Below are 15394 nucleotides of genomic sequence, written 5' to 3'. Positions count from 1 at the left end.
AAGGCCCATAAGCTCTGAGGAGACCCAGGCCAGGGCTTAAACCCTGACTTCACCATTACTGCCATATGGCCTTGGACAAGCCACGTGCCTCGCCTGGAAAGTAAGGAGTAATGTGCCTAGGTCATCAGGGCATCGTGAAATTAACTGAGATACCTGTGAGGTGCTGGGCAGAGTGTCCAGCACTTAGTAAGTGCACAGGAAATAGCAGCTGATGAAACAGGGGAAGTATTTGTGAGAAATTAAAACAATGCATTTTCATTCCCAATATCTCCTAGTTCTCGGTGGCCCTGTGGCTCCTGCATTCATTGAAGCAACTGCATTTGCTACTTTGGGGAGAGCGGATGCTGTCCTAAATAAAAGCCCACTGTCAAATCAGACTATCAGACTAGCTCACACAGCAGTGTGACAGCCAGGCTTGGAGGGAAACAAGAGTTCTAAATTTGAAAATGCTTCCTTTTACTTCTGAAAAGCAAAGCTGGAAGTCTGAGCATAGAAGTTTATTTGTGGTATAGAACAGATGTGCCCCAGGGGAGTCCCCACTCATGCAAAAGGGGGAAGCCCCTCTGGTTCGAGGAGCTTGGAGAGATTTGAGATACAGTGTTTGGGGCCAAGGTGTTGCCTGGAATCCAGCGAAGAGACCCAGGATGCCACCCTTGCTCAGACAGGAGGGAGGCAGGGAGGCTGGAGGGGAAACGACAGAGCACCTATACAGGCCTGCACCTTCTTTGCATTTGGAATTCCGAGTAGAGACCACCTCCCGGGTGGCCTTCATCACATGGGCCACAGAGGGTAAGTGGCCTGACCTGGAGCTCCCACAGCCTGAGCACAGCTGGCAGTGGAGACCCAGAGGCCCCTTGTCACTGAGTTGGTAAGAGGCCTGGCCTCCAATGAGGACACTGCAGAGAGGAAGCCTCAGACCTACAGGCCATACCAAGTGGATGCCAGCCCAGTGCCCCAGGAGCAGGACAGACCTTTGGTAAAGAGTAAACTGGACAACTACACAGAGACTTCCTCCCAGCTGCCAGACGGGATAAGGGATGCCTTGGGAAGTCCAAAACTGGCCCAGAGAATGGCCCAAGGACCAGAGGCCCTCTTCCTGCTACATCTCCCACACCCAGAAAGAGGTCTTGGGAAGAAGAGAGGGAAGAAATTACCCTTTAAAAGGGTCAAATTCTGATGAGAAATTTGAATATTTACTTTAAAAAGATGGTTTTAAACTGGAAGAGTCTGAAGCACTTGTAAATGAGAAGCCTGATTTTTCACTTGTTGCACCTCTCCGCGAATTCCCCACATAACCTTATTTCACAGCGAGATAAGCTCAGTTAAGAAAAATGAAGCAAGGGCCATTTTCCGTCCATTTGAGCCATTGAGGTGTGTCAACCCCTCCTCCCACCTGGACAAGAAAGACACCAGGTGGGGTGAGTGGGAGAGTCCTGCTGCTCCCTGAGAGCTCCTCACCTCTTTGGGGTTGTCTCCCGCCAGGCGGAACTTGCGAGGTGTCTTGCTCCGAGCATATTTGCAGCCATTGAAGTACATGCTCCAGGAACAGCCGAAGGAGAAGGAGGCACCGCAGGTGTTGGGGTCTTTGCCTTGGCAAGCGCAGGTCCGGCTGCAACACACATCACGCGTTAGACACAGATACACTGTGTGTGTTGGTTCTAGAATCTTGGTCCTCCTGCGGGGGAGGCCCTGCTGAGGCCTGGCATCCACAGGACTCCCATGACTGGGACCACTGCCCTTCTGCACCCTCAACTCCTTTCCCAAATTTCCGTGGGTAGAGACCCGGCTCTCTGCAGCCTGTTCTGTTCCCGCTCCTGAGCCTGCTGTTGGAGAAGCATGTGGGATGTTTGAAACAGGTGGGGAGAATCTAGTCAAAAACCCAAATGGTGATACCGGCATGCAGTGGAATACTACTCAGCGGTGAAAAGGAACGGGCTACTGACACATCCACAGATGATGCTCGGAAACACTGTGCTCAGGAAACACAGACAGACTCAAAAGGCAGAACACTGTACGGCTCCATTTACATAACATTCTTGGAAAGGCAAACCAACAGGGGCAGGAAACAAGCCTGGTGGTTGCCGGTGTGGGGGGAAAGGCCTGCCTGTAAAAGGACACGGGGAGGGTTTTTTGGATGATGAAACTGTTCCATATCTTGATTTATGATGGTTGTGGCTACATGACCATAAACATTTGTCAAAACTCCACACTGTGTACCTCAAAGGATGAATTTTATTGTAAGTAAAAATACCTTAATTTAAAAAATGGGGAAAAAAAACACCCTGTAAGAGTAGATTTTGTGAATACCACTGATGCTCTATATTAGTGGGGCACTTACACATTTTTTTCACACTTTTTATCATTAGAGCCTCAGAGTTGATTGGGCACAACAACAAAGCTGAGTCACATCTGCAGGCCCTCCCCAGCCAGGACCAGAACCCAGGTTGGGACCCATGGGTGAGCATTGTTTCCACCCCAGGCCCAACTCTGCAGGACAAACAGGGCCCCGGATAGGACAGGTGCTTTCCCCAGGGTCCTGCCCAGAGTCCTCGCATCTGCTGCCCAGGGTCCTGCCCACATACTCGTCATTGAGGCCACATCTCCGGCTGGTCGGGTTCCCATACTTCCGGAGGGTGTCAGTGAGCTCCTGGTAGAGGGTGTCTCCAAGGCTGCGGGGGATGCCCTCCCAGGCCAAGATGAGGATGACAATGACGGCGTTCTGGCAGTGGTGGCCCGCCCGGTGCCGCACTAGGCAGAGCAGCTTTTCCTCCAGCGTGTGCCTGCGGATCACCTGCGGAGATGCGGGCGGGGCAGGCGCCGTTAACCCCAGGAGCCAGGCATCCGCGCTCCTCTGCGCAGAATGCTGCACACCCTCCCTCTGCCCACCAGACCTGGGGTGGCGTAGGTCTTTAGGGCAGTGTCCTGGGGGTGTCACCACCACAGAGGCTGAGACCATTATAATTAGGGAGTGAAAAACACAAAAGTTATTTTTTTAAGAAGAAAATAAATAATTATTATGAAAGCTAAATTATTAATGATTTATGTAGACTTAGGAATACAGAGATAAAATTGTAAGCCAAAATATACTGAGAATTTTATGTTGTCCTAAAACATCTGCAGAGAAAATGCTGCATATCTGTATGTTTTTGGTTAAAAAGCAAGGAGCCTGGTGCTGTGGAAAGCAGCTTTTGGCAATTCCTCAAAAAGCTACACATACAATTACCATATAACCAGTCAATTCCACTTCTAGGAATATAACCAGGGAATATATATGAAAGCAGGGACTCAAACAGATACTTGTAGCCCTGTGTTTCGAGCAGCATTATCTGCAACAGCCAAAGGTAGAAACAACCCAGTGTCCATCAACTGATGAATGGACAGGACAGACACAGTGTGGCATATCCACACACTGGAATATTATTCAGTCTTAAAAAGAAATGAAATCCTGACCCGTGCAATAACATGGATGAACCCTGAGAACATTATGCTAAGTGAAAAAAGCCAGAGGACAAACATTGTATGGTTCCACTTACACAAGGTACCTAGAATAGACTAATTCTTCGAGTCAGAGTAGAATGGCAGTTACCAGATGCTGAGGGGGAAGAAAAAGGGGGAGTGGTTGTTTAATGGATAGAGAGTTGCAAGATGGGATAATGAAGTTTTGGAAATAGACTGTGGTAATGGCTGTATAACAACATGCATGTAGTTGATGTCATTGAACTAGACACTTAAAAATGGTTAAAATGGTAAATTTTATATGTATATATATATATTTTTACCCGAGGATATTTTTTCCATTGCTTTTCAGAGTGAAGGGGGTAGGGGAAGGGGAAGGGGGAGAGAGAGAGAAACATCAATGTGAGAGACATACCGATTGGTTGCCTCCCACACATGACCCAGACTGGAGCCGGGGATCAAGCCCTTAGCCGGAATCGAACCCGGGTGGATTCCACGGGTCATTTCATGGGCTGACATTCTAGCCACTGAGCCAAACTGGCTGGGGCTGTTATATTTTAATACAATTATTAAAAATTAATAATGCCATATACCAAAACCCATGGAATTATATACTTTAGATGGGTCAGTAGTATGGTATGTGAATTATATCTTTTTAAAAATATATATATCTTTATTGATTTCAGAGAGAGGAAAGGAGACGGAGAGAGAGAGAGACAAACATCAATGATGAGAGAGTCATTGATCGAGCCCGCAACCTGGGCATGTGCCCTGACCGGGAATCGAACCCCGATCACCTGGATCCTAGGTCAATGCTCAACCACTGAGCCACACCCAACAGGGTTGTGAATTATATCTTAATAAGGCTGTTGACTAACAAGCCAGGGCCTTGAGCACCACCCTGCTTGGCTTCTCAGGAGCTGGCCACTCCCTTCCCCAGGTTCTCACCTCACCCCTCACTCACTCCTAAAACACTGTCCTGGCTCACAAGGCAGATGTCAGGGCAAAGAGTCCCCGGGAACCGGAGAATGTGGTGGCTAAATCTCCCCAAAGGATCCCAACTAATTCTGTAACTAGGTGAGACGTAGGTGCCTAGGAAGAGGGGAGACTGGGAAGGGCTCCGAGTGGCAGACTGAGGAACCAGGATTCAAGGTGGGGGTTCCAAGGACTCTAAGCAGGGAACTTACTTATGTAAATAGTTTCATGTTGCAGAAAGGGGAGCGGATGGTTGGGAGAGGGGGAGACTGGGAAAGCACAGGCATAACAACACAAGCATAAATGAAGTCCTAAACTAGGGCAGTGGGGAATGAAATAGGGAAAGGAATGGATTCCATTTAGGAGACATTTTGGGACCACTTGGCTCCGGGAATTGAGGGGCAGGGAAAAGTCTTAAATGATTTCCACGTTTTGTGCTGTAAAAGTGTGAGTAGCTGTTGTTTACTGGTTGTGTTACTGGTGGGTGCTGTTAGCGAGGAACATGCCACTGCTGAGGTCCTCTGGGACACCTAAGTGGCTATTTCTAGGAGGCCCAATAGAGTGGGTCTGGAGGACAGATGCCTGAGCTGGAGACAGACTTGGTCACGAGTATGTCAGTGTCGAAGGAGCATCTAGGAAGGTGATATAAACGAGGAAAACGGGGCAGATGTAAGACTAGGGAGCGGTGTGGAACAGGGCAAAGTGAAAAGCACTTGCATCTTCAAAGGAGGAAGCCAGGCCTCCTCTTCATCAACCACTGCATGCAGGGAATTCCAGCTCAATGCAGCTACCGCTTGCAATTTTGCAAGAAGAAAACAGAAATCCAGATTATTACATGAAATCTCCCTTAAAAAGATGTGAGTACCAAATCCATAATCTTTATTGTAGTAAAATATACATGACATCAAATTCATCATGTTAGCTATCTCCAAGTGTACAGTTCAGAGGCACTCCTCACCAGGCACGCTTCTACCCTCTCCTTGGCCTGTCTGACGTGGCCCTATATTCGCAGCCCCACGCACATCCACATTCTCTGGGAAACCTCGCCTGCTGCTCCTCCTGTCGCTCAGCTCCTCCTGCCCCTGACCTCCACAGCACCAAGTCTGCCTCTCAGAGTTAAACCTCGACTACCCATGCCTCTGTGATCTTATTACACGTCTTGACATCAGAGCAGTAGGAACATAGGGACAGAGCCTCCCATTTCCCCTGCATATCACCCTACTGTGCACCCAGCACAGTGCTGAGCTCAGAGCTCCCGATGACCTCACGGCTGCTCCTGAACACTCAGTCTGCAGTGGTTCTAGAAATCTCTTTGTGGACTAGAGGTGTAAGGTCAGGAAACTTTGTGGGGTTTTTTGTTTTTTAAGCCAGTTTTATTAAAGTATACTTTACATGCGATCAAGTGAACCAAGGAAACTTTGGGTGAAGGTGGGGTCTGAGTCACTGACATCTATCTCCCTGCTGAGCCACTCGGGCTGCCTTATCGGAAACAGTGGCTCAGAAGCAAGGCGAGGGGCAAGGCTGTCCTCAACCCTGCCTAACCCAGCCCATTCCAGACAGGAGGAAGAAACACCAGAAGCTCTGGGCACACAGACGGGGCAGAGGCATCAGTTGGCCACAGTAGGGCCCAGGCTTGATAAGACGCCATCTCCAGCTTCCCCTTTGCTTCTCTCCCTATGGCCCTGAACCCGGGGACAGTATGAGCTGAGTAAAATGACTGGAGCATTTCTGAAGCCAGCCCAGGATGCCAGGGGCTGGCATTTAAACATGAGAACAAATAGCTGGGGGTGGAGGGAAAAGGACCCCAACCAAGCACCAGATGCCAGCTCCAAGGTTCCCAGACAGCAAACACCTCTGCTTCCTCCGCACACCCCAGCCCTGGAGAAGGACGCTCTCAGCTGTGGCTGCGGGGCCACAACACTCACCCACTTTGCGATGGGGCAGCCGCGTGAGCTCTTCCCCTCCTTCCCCGTGTAGATGACCTTCTCGATCCGGATGGCTTTTCCCTTCTCTCCATACCTGCAGAGGGAGGCAGAAGCACCCTGAGCTCAGAGGAACCCAAAGAAGAGCAACTTACAGTGAGAAGGCAAGCCTCCGTGGGCTTCTAGTTACTGTGGGGGCAACAGAGACAAGAGAGAAAGGTGTAAATGTTTATTCGGTGCTAAGAGCCTCTGGGGACATCATGGCCATTTTCAGGTTCCCAGGCCTCTAATCCATCTGGCCCAGCGCTGTCCCAGGGAGAAATTCGGCAGAATGTCCCTGATTATTGCCTCTGAGCCTCCAGGAAGGTAGTTAAACCAAAGGCCAGACATAGGCATTTGTGTCTAGCCCCGTTAGCCATGTCACTCTAAGAGCTAGCTATTTATAAATTCGACAAACAAAAGAAAATAATCGGGGAAACCCTTATTGTGTTCTTTCAACAACTGCCGGCTGACATCCTAACATGATGAGGACAGCTAAGGACAGGAGAAGTTACAAAGGACAAACTGGCTCCAAAATGCCCCCAGAGAGTAAACAAGTACGGTTCTCACATACACTTCTGCCCTATGTGCACATGCTCAGGGATTCTGAGACCACCTGACCAACCAAAGCACCTTCAGAGGGGATGAGACTATGGCCCCCAGAGCTGAACTGACCTGTTCAAGGCCACACAACTACCTGGGGGTAATGCTGCTTAGAGTACAGTCTTGCAGGTCAGATAGGCTGGGCTTGGGTGCCAGCACAGCTACTTTCCTGCTACAAAGACTGTGAACAAATGACTGAACTTCTCCAAGTGTCAGTTTCCTCATCTGTAAAATGGAGATAAAAATGATTTCTTCCCTCTAGGCATGAAAAAAGATCAGATAAGGTAATCCCCATGGAGTGCATTATTTAAAGTGCTTTGAAGTTCCTGGCATGAGGGACGAGTCCAATAAACATTAATTATTCTTAATAATGTAAGAAGCCATCTTACTGAATTGTCTGTTTTGTGTGTGTTTTTAAGATATATCTTTATTGATTTCAGAGAGAGGGAGGGAGAGGGAGAGAGAGAGATAGAAACATCAGTGATGAGAGAGTCACTGATGAGCTGCCTCCTGCACACCCCCGACTGGGGATCGAGCCCGCAACCCAGGCATGTGCCCTGACCGGGAATCGAACCTCAATCTCCTGGATCCTAGGTCTATGCTCAACCGCTGAGCCAGGCCTGGCCAGCCCTGAATTGTCTTATTTTTAAGAGCTTTTCAGTTTTAGGTACAGGATCATAGCACCTGCAAATAGGGTCACTTGCCACCTTCTCCTTTCCACTCTCTATGCCTCTGTTTCAGTCTCTCGTCTCCAGTGCTTCTGAAATGCTAGCAGGCATCTTTGCTTATTTCCTGACTGTACCAGAAATGTTCCCAACCATTCATCACTGAGCACGAAGCTCACTGACTTTGGGATAGAGACAGGGACTTCCTTACTTTGAAAGGGTCTCCTGTTCTAAGAATTTTTAATCAAGAATTGATTTCCTTTATTAGCCAATGCCACCCAATAAATTTAATCAATTTTTTAAATGTCAAAAAAAGAACTGATTACTTTTATCAAATACATTTTTAGCATCTAAGGAGATAACTGGTTTTTCTCCTTTGGTCAATTAACCTGGTATGCTATTTTAACAGACTTCCTAAATCAAACTATCCTTGGATTTCTACAGTGAATCCAATTTGATCACAGCATATTATTTTAATATACTATTTAATAGAAGGGTAATATTATCAGAGCTACACTGTTATACATATTGTTAACATATATATAGTTACACATATGCTCTTATCACTCCACTTCTAGAAATCTCTACCTCAGAAATAATTATGCAAATACACCAAGATTTAGAAACAAGATATTCATTGTTGCATCAACACCAGAAAAATCAGAAACAACTTAAGAATAGGACTGGCTAAATAAAATATAACAGAATTTCCATACAATGGAAAACCATGTGGCCATGTAAAAGGATTTGACAGAATTACATGTACAGCATGGCAGAAATTGGGGGGGGGGGGGCAGCTGCAAAAACAGTGGGTACAGTATGATTGATCCCATTTGGTTCAAAATTTCTTTATATCCATATGTGCATCTTTGTAAATGCTTAGAAAAAAACTGAAAGGTAAACATTTTTTTAAAGTTTCTTCCAGGAAGGCAAATAGCTAGAGAGCTTTATTCACTCTAAACTTTTTTTAAAAGGCCTTTTATAGATGTTTTATTTTTGTAATTGGAAAAGAGAGCTAATATTTTTAAAACTGTTGGGCTAAGGATTTCTCTGTGTGTGTTCCCATTTCACTCCCGGTCTCAGTGAAGAGGCGAACCGTGTTTCTGGTCATTAGCACGCTGAAACGCCTCGGCTAGTCCCGTACGGAACGGCCCGCAGACAGCGCTCTGGGGCGTTTACACAGCGAGGTCTGGCTCAACGAGACAAGACCAGATAGTGCTGCTTTTGTTTGGGTCCCGGAAAACTTTAAATTCAACAAGATTTATCAGGAAGCGGCCCCCCCAGGGCAGAGGCTGGGCACCCGCTGTGTGCTGGGGTCGCTGGGGGAGGAACAGCCGGAGGTGACCGCACCGCTGTCACGGGAACGACAGGAAGGATATCGTGTTCCCCACAGGAGGGTGAGCTGAGGACACGGCGCGGGGCTTTCTGACCAGGACCTTCCCCACCATCCCACCCTTGTGAGAACGCTTCCTGCGGTGAACTTCAAAGTCCACAGCAAACAGAAGGGCCGAGCACCACCGATCAGCTAGACGTGTTTTTAAAAACCAGAGCTGTCTCAGTGTTTAAAGACAGCCAACCAATTCTAGATTTAATTCTTTTTTCTTAAACATCTCACTTCCCAGACTGTCGTTAAGAAGCCCTTTTCAAATACAGATGAATTCCTAGACCCTGAACAAAGTCTGCAACAGTCTGAAACCTTATTCCCAAGGGCAACCTGATCATCCCCGCCAGTGGCTCTTAAAAGGTGGTGCCAGGACCAGCATCCCTTGGAAACCTGCGAGGAATGCAGATTCCCGGGTCTCACTCCAGACCCCTAAGTTGGAGACTCAGGGCCGGGGCCCTGTGATCTGTGCTTCCACATGCTCTGCACACTCAAATTGAGGACCACTGGTCTAAAGTGGTGCTTCGTCAGGGTTCCCTCTGTCACCCGGTAATGAGACCAGCTCCCCAACACTTGGAGGAATAGCGCTGGTTCTTCATTTCTAGAATGAACCCTTAATGAGCCTCTAGGCTGCAGAGAATCCCCTTCCAACCAGAGGCCACGTGGCCCTGTGCAGCACACCATTCCAGGTATGGGTCTGAACAGCAGATTCCAATCATCAGCAAGAGTGAGGAGCTGGGTAGCCAGGAGGTACGGAACATGTAATAAATTGGGGTAATATTTTAGGGCTTCCTTCTGACTCCCCCTCCTTTCTCCCAATCTTTACCAGGTAAGCGAAAAGCACCAAAGTCTCCTTGATTTCAGTTTGCTTCCCCTCCTGCCTTTGGCCAACTCCTGGCAGTAGGGTGGTCTGGCAGAGAAAGGGGGTGGGGAGGGGGAGGGAAAGAGACAGCCTGAACCATTCACAAACTAGACCCTCAGCCAGGTTATTTTCATCAATCATTCATTCCCCTTCTTGCTCCAAAAGGAACTTAAAGAGATGCCTATATGATAAAAATAACAGGCGATGGAATCAGAGTAAAGGTGGAACAGACTGACATGAGGTTGGTACACAGAATGCAAATAGTGGGGTCTTGTATTTTTGAGATGAGCCTGGAACATTTTATCATATGAGAAATTAAGGAAGCTAATGAAGTCTCCTTAGGGTCCTGTCAAAAAGGAGTGAACCTGAATAGGCCCCCATGGGCCAACGATTCCTCCTATTGGGGGTACACAAATCTGGCTCTCGCTTATGAGCAGCCAACATAAAGATGCAAATGCAATCTGTTACATGATTTACAAGGTCCCCAAGATAAAAATAAACCAGTCGCTGAGGAAAAACACAAGTATTCCTGGTCTTGAGAGGAATTCCTCCCTTGGATCAGTTTCTGAAGAATCTATACTTGGCTGTTATTTTTAAAGCAATGAAACAGGAAAAAGAGGAAAAAAATCTCAACTTTATCACTATCTCTTAATCCTGGTTTCAAAACACGGTTTTCTATAACTAAAAGTTATTTAGACAGCTATCTAGAAATCTCATAAATTTGCGACCAAGAAACACACACACAAACACTGTCCCAGATCAAACTTGCACATTTTTTTGTTTAACGATATTAAAAAAATTTTTTTTTGAGAGAGAGAGAGGAAGGGGGAGGGAGAGAAACACTGATGTGCGAGAAGCCTTTTGGTGCAAGGGACAATGCCCAACGAACTGAGCCACACCAGCCAGGGCCAAACTTATACTTCTGACTCCCCAACAGCCCTCAACCTGCAAACATTAGTGTGAGAATTCCTTACAAAAGTCAATGGCCAAGATGATGCCCCTCCCAACCTTGACACTACAACACACACGCATGTGGGCACAAGCAGGCATGTGGGTACAACACGCACCCCGCTTTAAATCTGTTTCATCCTCATGGACTCAGAGGTGCCCTTTCAATCAGGCTTGAAGTTACAGATTGGGTCTCTGATCAACTGCTTTTCTGATGGGCTACTTTGAATGTAAATGTTTCCAGAGGATACAGGATAATTAAGAGTGATGACAGGAGATCACTGTCCTCCAGCCATCTTACCTTTTACTCATTCAGGGATGCTTGGAGTTATTCAGTTCGAAATTATGTCCCCTGCTCTATTAATGACAGGATTACTTCGGCTCCCCGGGTCAGATAAAATCTGGTTCCCAAATCTGTGGATATTTGGAGCTACTCAGCCTTCCACACATGTATGTGTATGTATGAACAAACATGTTTATGTCCACATAACCTTGGCGTTTACTATTGAAATACTAATGCTTATTTAAAAATGCAGTCAGTACATGTGTATATGAGGTAGACACTATGTAGTACTAATAGAGAGTGTTTTACATACAATTGATCTAGTTTATCCTCAAAACTCTCCTACAGCGTGTGCACTTCCATCATCATCTCCATTTTGCAGATAAGAAAATGGGGTCACAGAGCATCTGAGTGACTCCACAGTAAGTGGCAGGGCCAGGACAGACTGGACCACAGTCTTGCTCCAGTGTCCATGTGCTCTCAGTCACTGAGCTATTTTACCTCGCCATATACTGGAACTCACAGCATTTAATATCTGGTATGGACACATGCACAGACTTTAAAGTCTCTATCCATAAAAACTGCTTAAAAAAAAAAAAAAAGAGCTATTAAGTAAAAACCCTATATTCCTGAGTTTGAATTGGAAGTGTCAATATAAACTCATGATATATTTAACCATTAAACAATGACAAAAATAAAAAACCTCCACACACATCTTAGCTCTTTCTACTGAAATGGTCCAGAAACAGTGAGCACTCCAGTGGCAAGGAGCCTGCCTAGCACCCAGAGTCTGTTTTCTAAATTCTTATGCCCACAATAAAAGAAAGTGGCACTTTTTGGATAAATGCACAATGTGAGCCCAGAATATCTTGTCATACAAGAAATCAAGAAAGCTATTCAAGACTCCTAGGATCATGTTGAAAGGACTCAGGAGGCAAACACTGGCCAAAGATGGGACAGTACATTCCTCCTACTTGAGGTACACAGTAGTTTTGAAAAAAAGAAAGAAAAAAATCAATCTGATTTTGATCAAGCCTTTAGATCTAACTACCAATTTATTGGAATTAGGGGAGGAGACTGTGTTAAACGATACCACAGGAAAGCTAGCAGCAAAATCCAGACAATGGGAAATTCTATAGGACATACTGCCATTTAACCACATTTCTTCAATAAAAAATATTCCGAGAGAGAGAGGAAAAGGGGAAAGGGGGACCGATGGAGGGCAGACCTATAGATAGAAACCCAGAAGCAACAGGGGTGAGAATCCCACATTCCACCTTCCACAGCCTGAATATCAATATTCCTTTCTGTATGTTGTCTAGTACAAGGCAATGAAAATGAGAGATGCTTAAAATCCATATTCTATTAACAACTTGCCCATTTCTCCTTGGACATCTGCCATCACTCACCGCTCCTCCATGAGTTCCCGGATAGAGGCTACCGTGGGGCCAGATCCCAGGTGAGTGTAATACGGACCTTCATCTTTCTCCACTATTTGTTCTGCAGAAACACAGAGTAAACAGTAATTGGAGACACCAATTCATCAACATTCATTTGGAAAGACAAATCACCAACAGGAAAATTAATGGGCACATTACAAAACAGAAAATTCAAATGGCTTACAAACACGCGACTATGTGTTCAGCCCCATTAGAAATCAGGAAATACAAATTTAAATCACAATGAAATACCACTGCACGGAGGCCAAGTTGGCAAAATTTTTTAAATATGATAAAACTGTGTTGTCAAGACTGTGGCCCTACCACGCTGGAATTTAGTGTATCACCGTACATGTTTTAGACCCGGGGTCAGCCAACCACTCCACTCCAGGCATCCACCCAAATGGACTGAAAACAAGGACTCAACAGTACTCGTATGCCCATGTTCACAGCAGCATTACTCACAAGAGCCAAAGGCAAAAACAACACAAGTGTCCAGCAACAGATGAACAAAATATAGTCTAACCATACAATATTATTCTACCACAAAGAGAAATAAAAGTCTGGTACTTGATACAACACAGATGAACCTTGAAAACATGCTACGTGAAGCCAGACACAAGGAAAAATACTACATGATTCAACTTACATAGAACAACTAGAATAGGCAAATTCACTGAGATAAAAATGAGAGGTTACCAGGGGCTGGGAGAAGTGGGGAAAGGGGAGTTATTACCTAAAGGGTGCAGAGTTTCTGTTCAGGGTAATGAAAAGATTTTGGAAATAGACAGTGGTGATGGCTACATAATACTGTGAATGTAACTAATGCCACTAAACTGTACACTTAAAAATGGTGAAAATGGCCCAGCCGGTGTGGCTCAGCGGTTGAGCATCGGCCTATGATCCAGGAGATCGGGGTTCGATTCCCGGTCAGGGCACATGCCCTGGTTGCAGGCTCGATCCCCAGTCGGGGGCGGGCAGGAGGCAGCCGATCAATGACTCTCATCATTGATGTTTCTCTCTCTCCCTGAAATCAATAAATACTTTTTTTTTTTTAAATGGTGAAAATGGCAAGTTTTATGTTATGTATACTTTACCACAATTTTAGAAAGAAAGGAATGAAGTACTGATTCATGCTACAATGTGGATGCACCTCAAAAACATCATGTTGACCTAGGATCCAGGGGACTGAGGTTCGATTCCCGGTCAGGGCACATGCCCGGGTTGAGGGCTCAGTCCCCGGTGGGGGGCGTGCGGGAGGCATCCGATCAGTGACTCTCTCATCAGTGATGTTTCTCTTTCTCTCTCCCTTTCCCTTCCTCTATCTGAAATCAATAAAGACACGTTTGAAAAACAAAAACAAAAAAAAACCATCATGTTAAGTAAAAGAAGCCAGATGCAAAAGATCACGTATTATATGATTCCACTCATAGGAAAAATCCAGAACAGGTAAATCCATAGAAACAGAAAGCAGATTGGTGGTTGCCAGAGGCTGGAAGGAGGAAGAAATGGAAAGTAACTGCTTAATGGGGTTTTATTTGGGGTAATGAAAATGTTTTGGAGCTAGAGAGGTGGTGGTTGCACAACACTGTGAATGTACTTAATGCCACTGAACTGTTCGCTTTAAAATGATTAATTTTATGTTATGTAAAGCTCACTAAATTTTTTTTTAAGAAGGAAGAAACTATAGGTACATGCAACATGGATGAATTTTAAATAATTTTTTCTAAGTGAAAGAAAGGAGACCCAAAAGACTATTTAATAGTAACTCTGGAGAACAGTGTTTTGACTGGATACTATAAGCCTAAAAACAGAAAGAACTTTATACAAATACTGTACTACAGCTGGAAAGTTTGTTTCATGTCTAAGGAGACATGACAACTAAACCCAATGTGCTGTCCTGCACTGGGCCCAAAACAGAAATGAGACATTAGTGGAAAAATTGAGTTTCAAATGTACCATAATTATGTAAGACATTTACATTAGGGGAAGCTGGGTAAAGGGGATACAGGAACTCTCTGTACCAACTTTGTAACTCTTCTAGAAATGCAAAATTATTTCAAAATTATTTAAAAAAAAAATAAAACAAACAAAAACAAAAAAACTATGCAGGGGACCCTAAGCTGCTGATCATACATCCAGCCATGAGAACCGACAACTTGCAACAACATGGTTGAATACTTACTATAGTGAGTGGAAGAGGCACAGCACAGGACAAACACAGGAAGATCACACTGAAATAATATTCAAAACCAGGCTCAACTAAACTCTATTGTTTAGAGAGCCATAGGTGGGAAAATTACTAGGTTGAAATAAAATTGCAGATATTCAACAATTTTTTACCTACCAAAAAAAAAAGACAATTTCATACGGTTCAACCTCAAGATAAAAACATGGAAATCATTGTCACAAGTCAAAAGAATGGTTACCTCTGAGGGATGGGAGAGGAATGTGACTGGGAGAGTATACAGGGGACGTCTGGGAAACTGGAAACGGCCTATTTCTCAGTCTAGGTGTTGGTTACACAGGTTCTCATTTTATAAATTTTCAGTATATGAGGAATGTTCTGTGTACTTTCCTATACAGTATATGGAATTCACAAATTTTACAATGTAAAAAAATTTAATGCCATACCAATTCTATGCAGAACATTATGCTCAGCTTTATGGGGGAAACAAGACAGGATAAAAATTGGGTCCTTAAAAAGTTTTCATCTGGCTGGGTAGATAAGACCCACACAAAAGAAAATAACTTAATACATTTCAAGTCAACAGGGCAAGATTAATGTTTTAATGCATGGTATTGGGACAACCGGGGGAAA

At 45.2% G+C, this 15394-nt stretch overlaps 1 protein-coding gene across 3 annotated transcripts in view; it reads right to left on the bottom strand.

Annotated features, from left to right (window-relative positions):
* TET3 (tet methylcytosine dioxygenase 3) overlaps nucleotides 1-15394 on the bottom strand; it is a 95297-nt gene that overhangs the window by 12070 nt on the left and 67833 nt on the right. For all 3 annotated transcript variants that reach the window (XM_087823642.1, XM_087823640.1, XM_087823641.1), the window contains 4 exons: nucleotides 12544-12634; nucleotides 6357-6450; nucleotides 2583-2791; nucleotides 1459-1609 (listed from right to left, as the gene is read on the bottom strand). In XM_087823642.1, coding sequence (XP_087679768.1) covers nucleotides 1459-1609; nucleotides 2583-2791; nucleotides 6357-6450; nucleotides 12544-12634 — 545 coding nt within the window. The remainder of the gene's footprint in view (nucleotides 1-1458; nucleotides 1610-2582; nucleotides 2792-6356; nucleotides 6451-12543; nucleotides 12635-15394) is intronic.

This window comes from Miniopterus natalensis, chromosome 13 (assembly GCF_054644295.1).
Source record: "Miniopterus natalensis isolate mMinNat1 chromosome 13, mMinNat1.hap1, whole genome shotgun sequence".
Classification (NCBI taxonomy): Eukaryota; Metazoa; Chordata; class Mammalia; order Chiroptera; family Miniopteridae; genus Miniopterus; species Miniopterus natalensis.
This window is presented reverse-complemented; position numbering and strand designations above follow the sequence as displayed.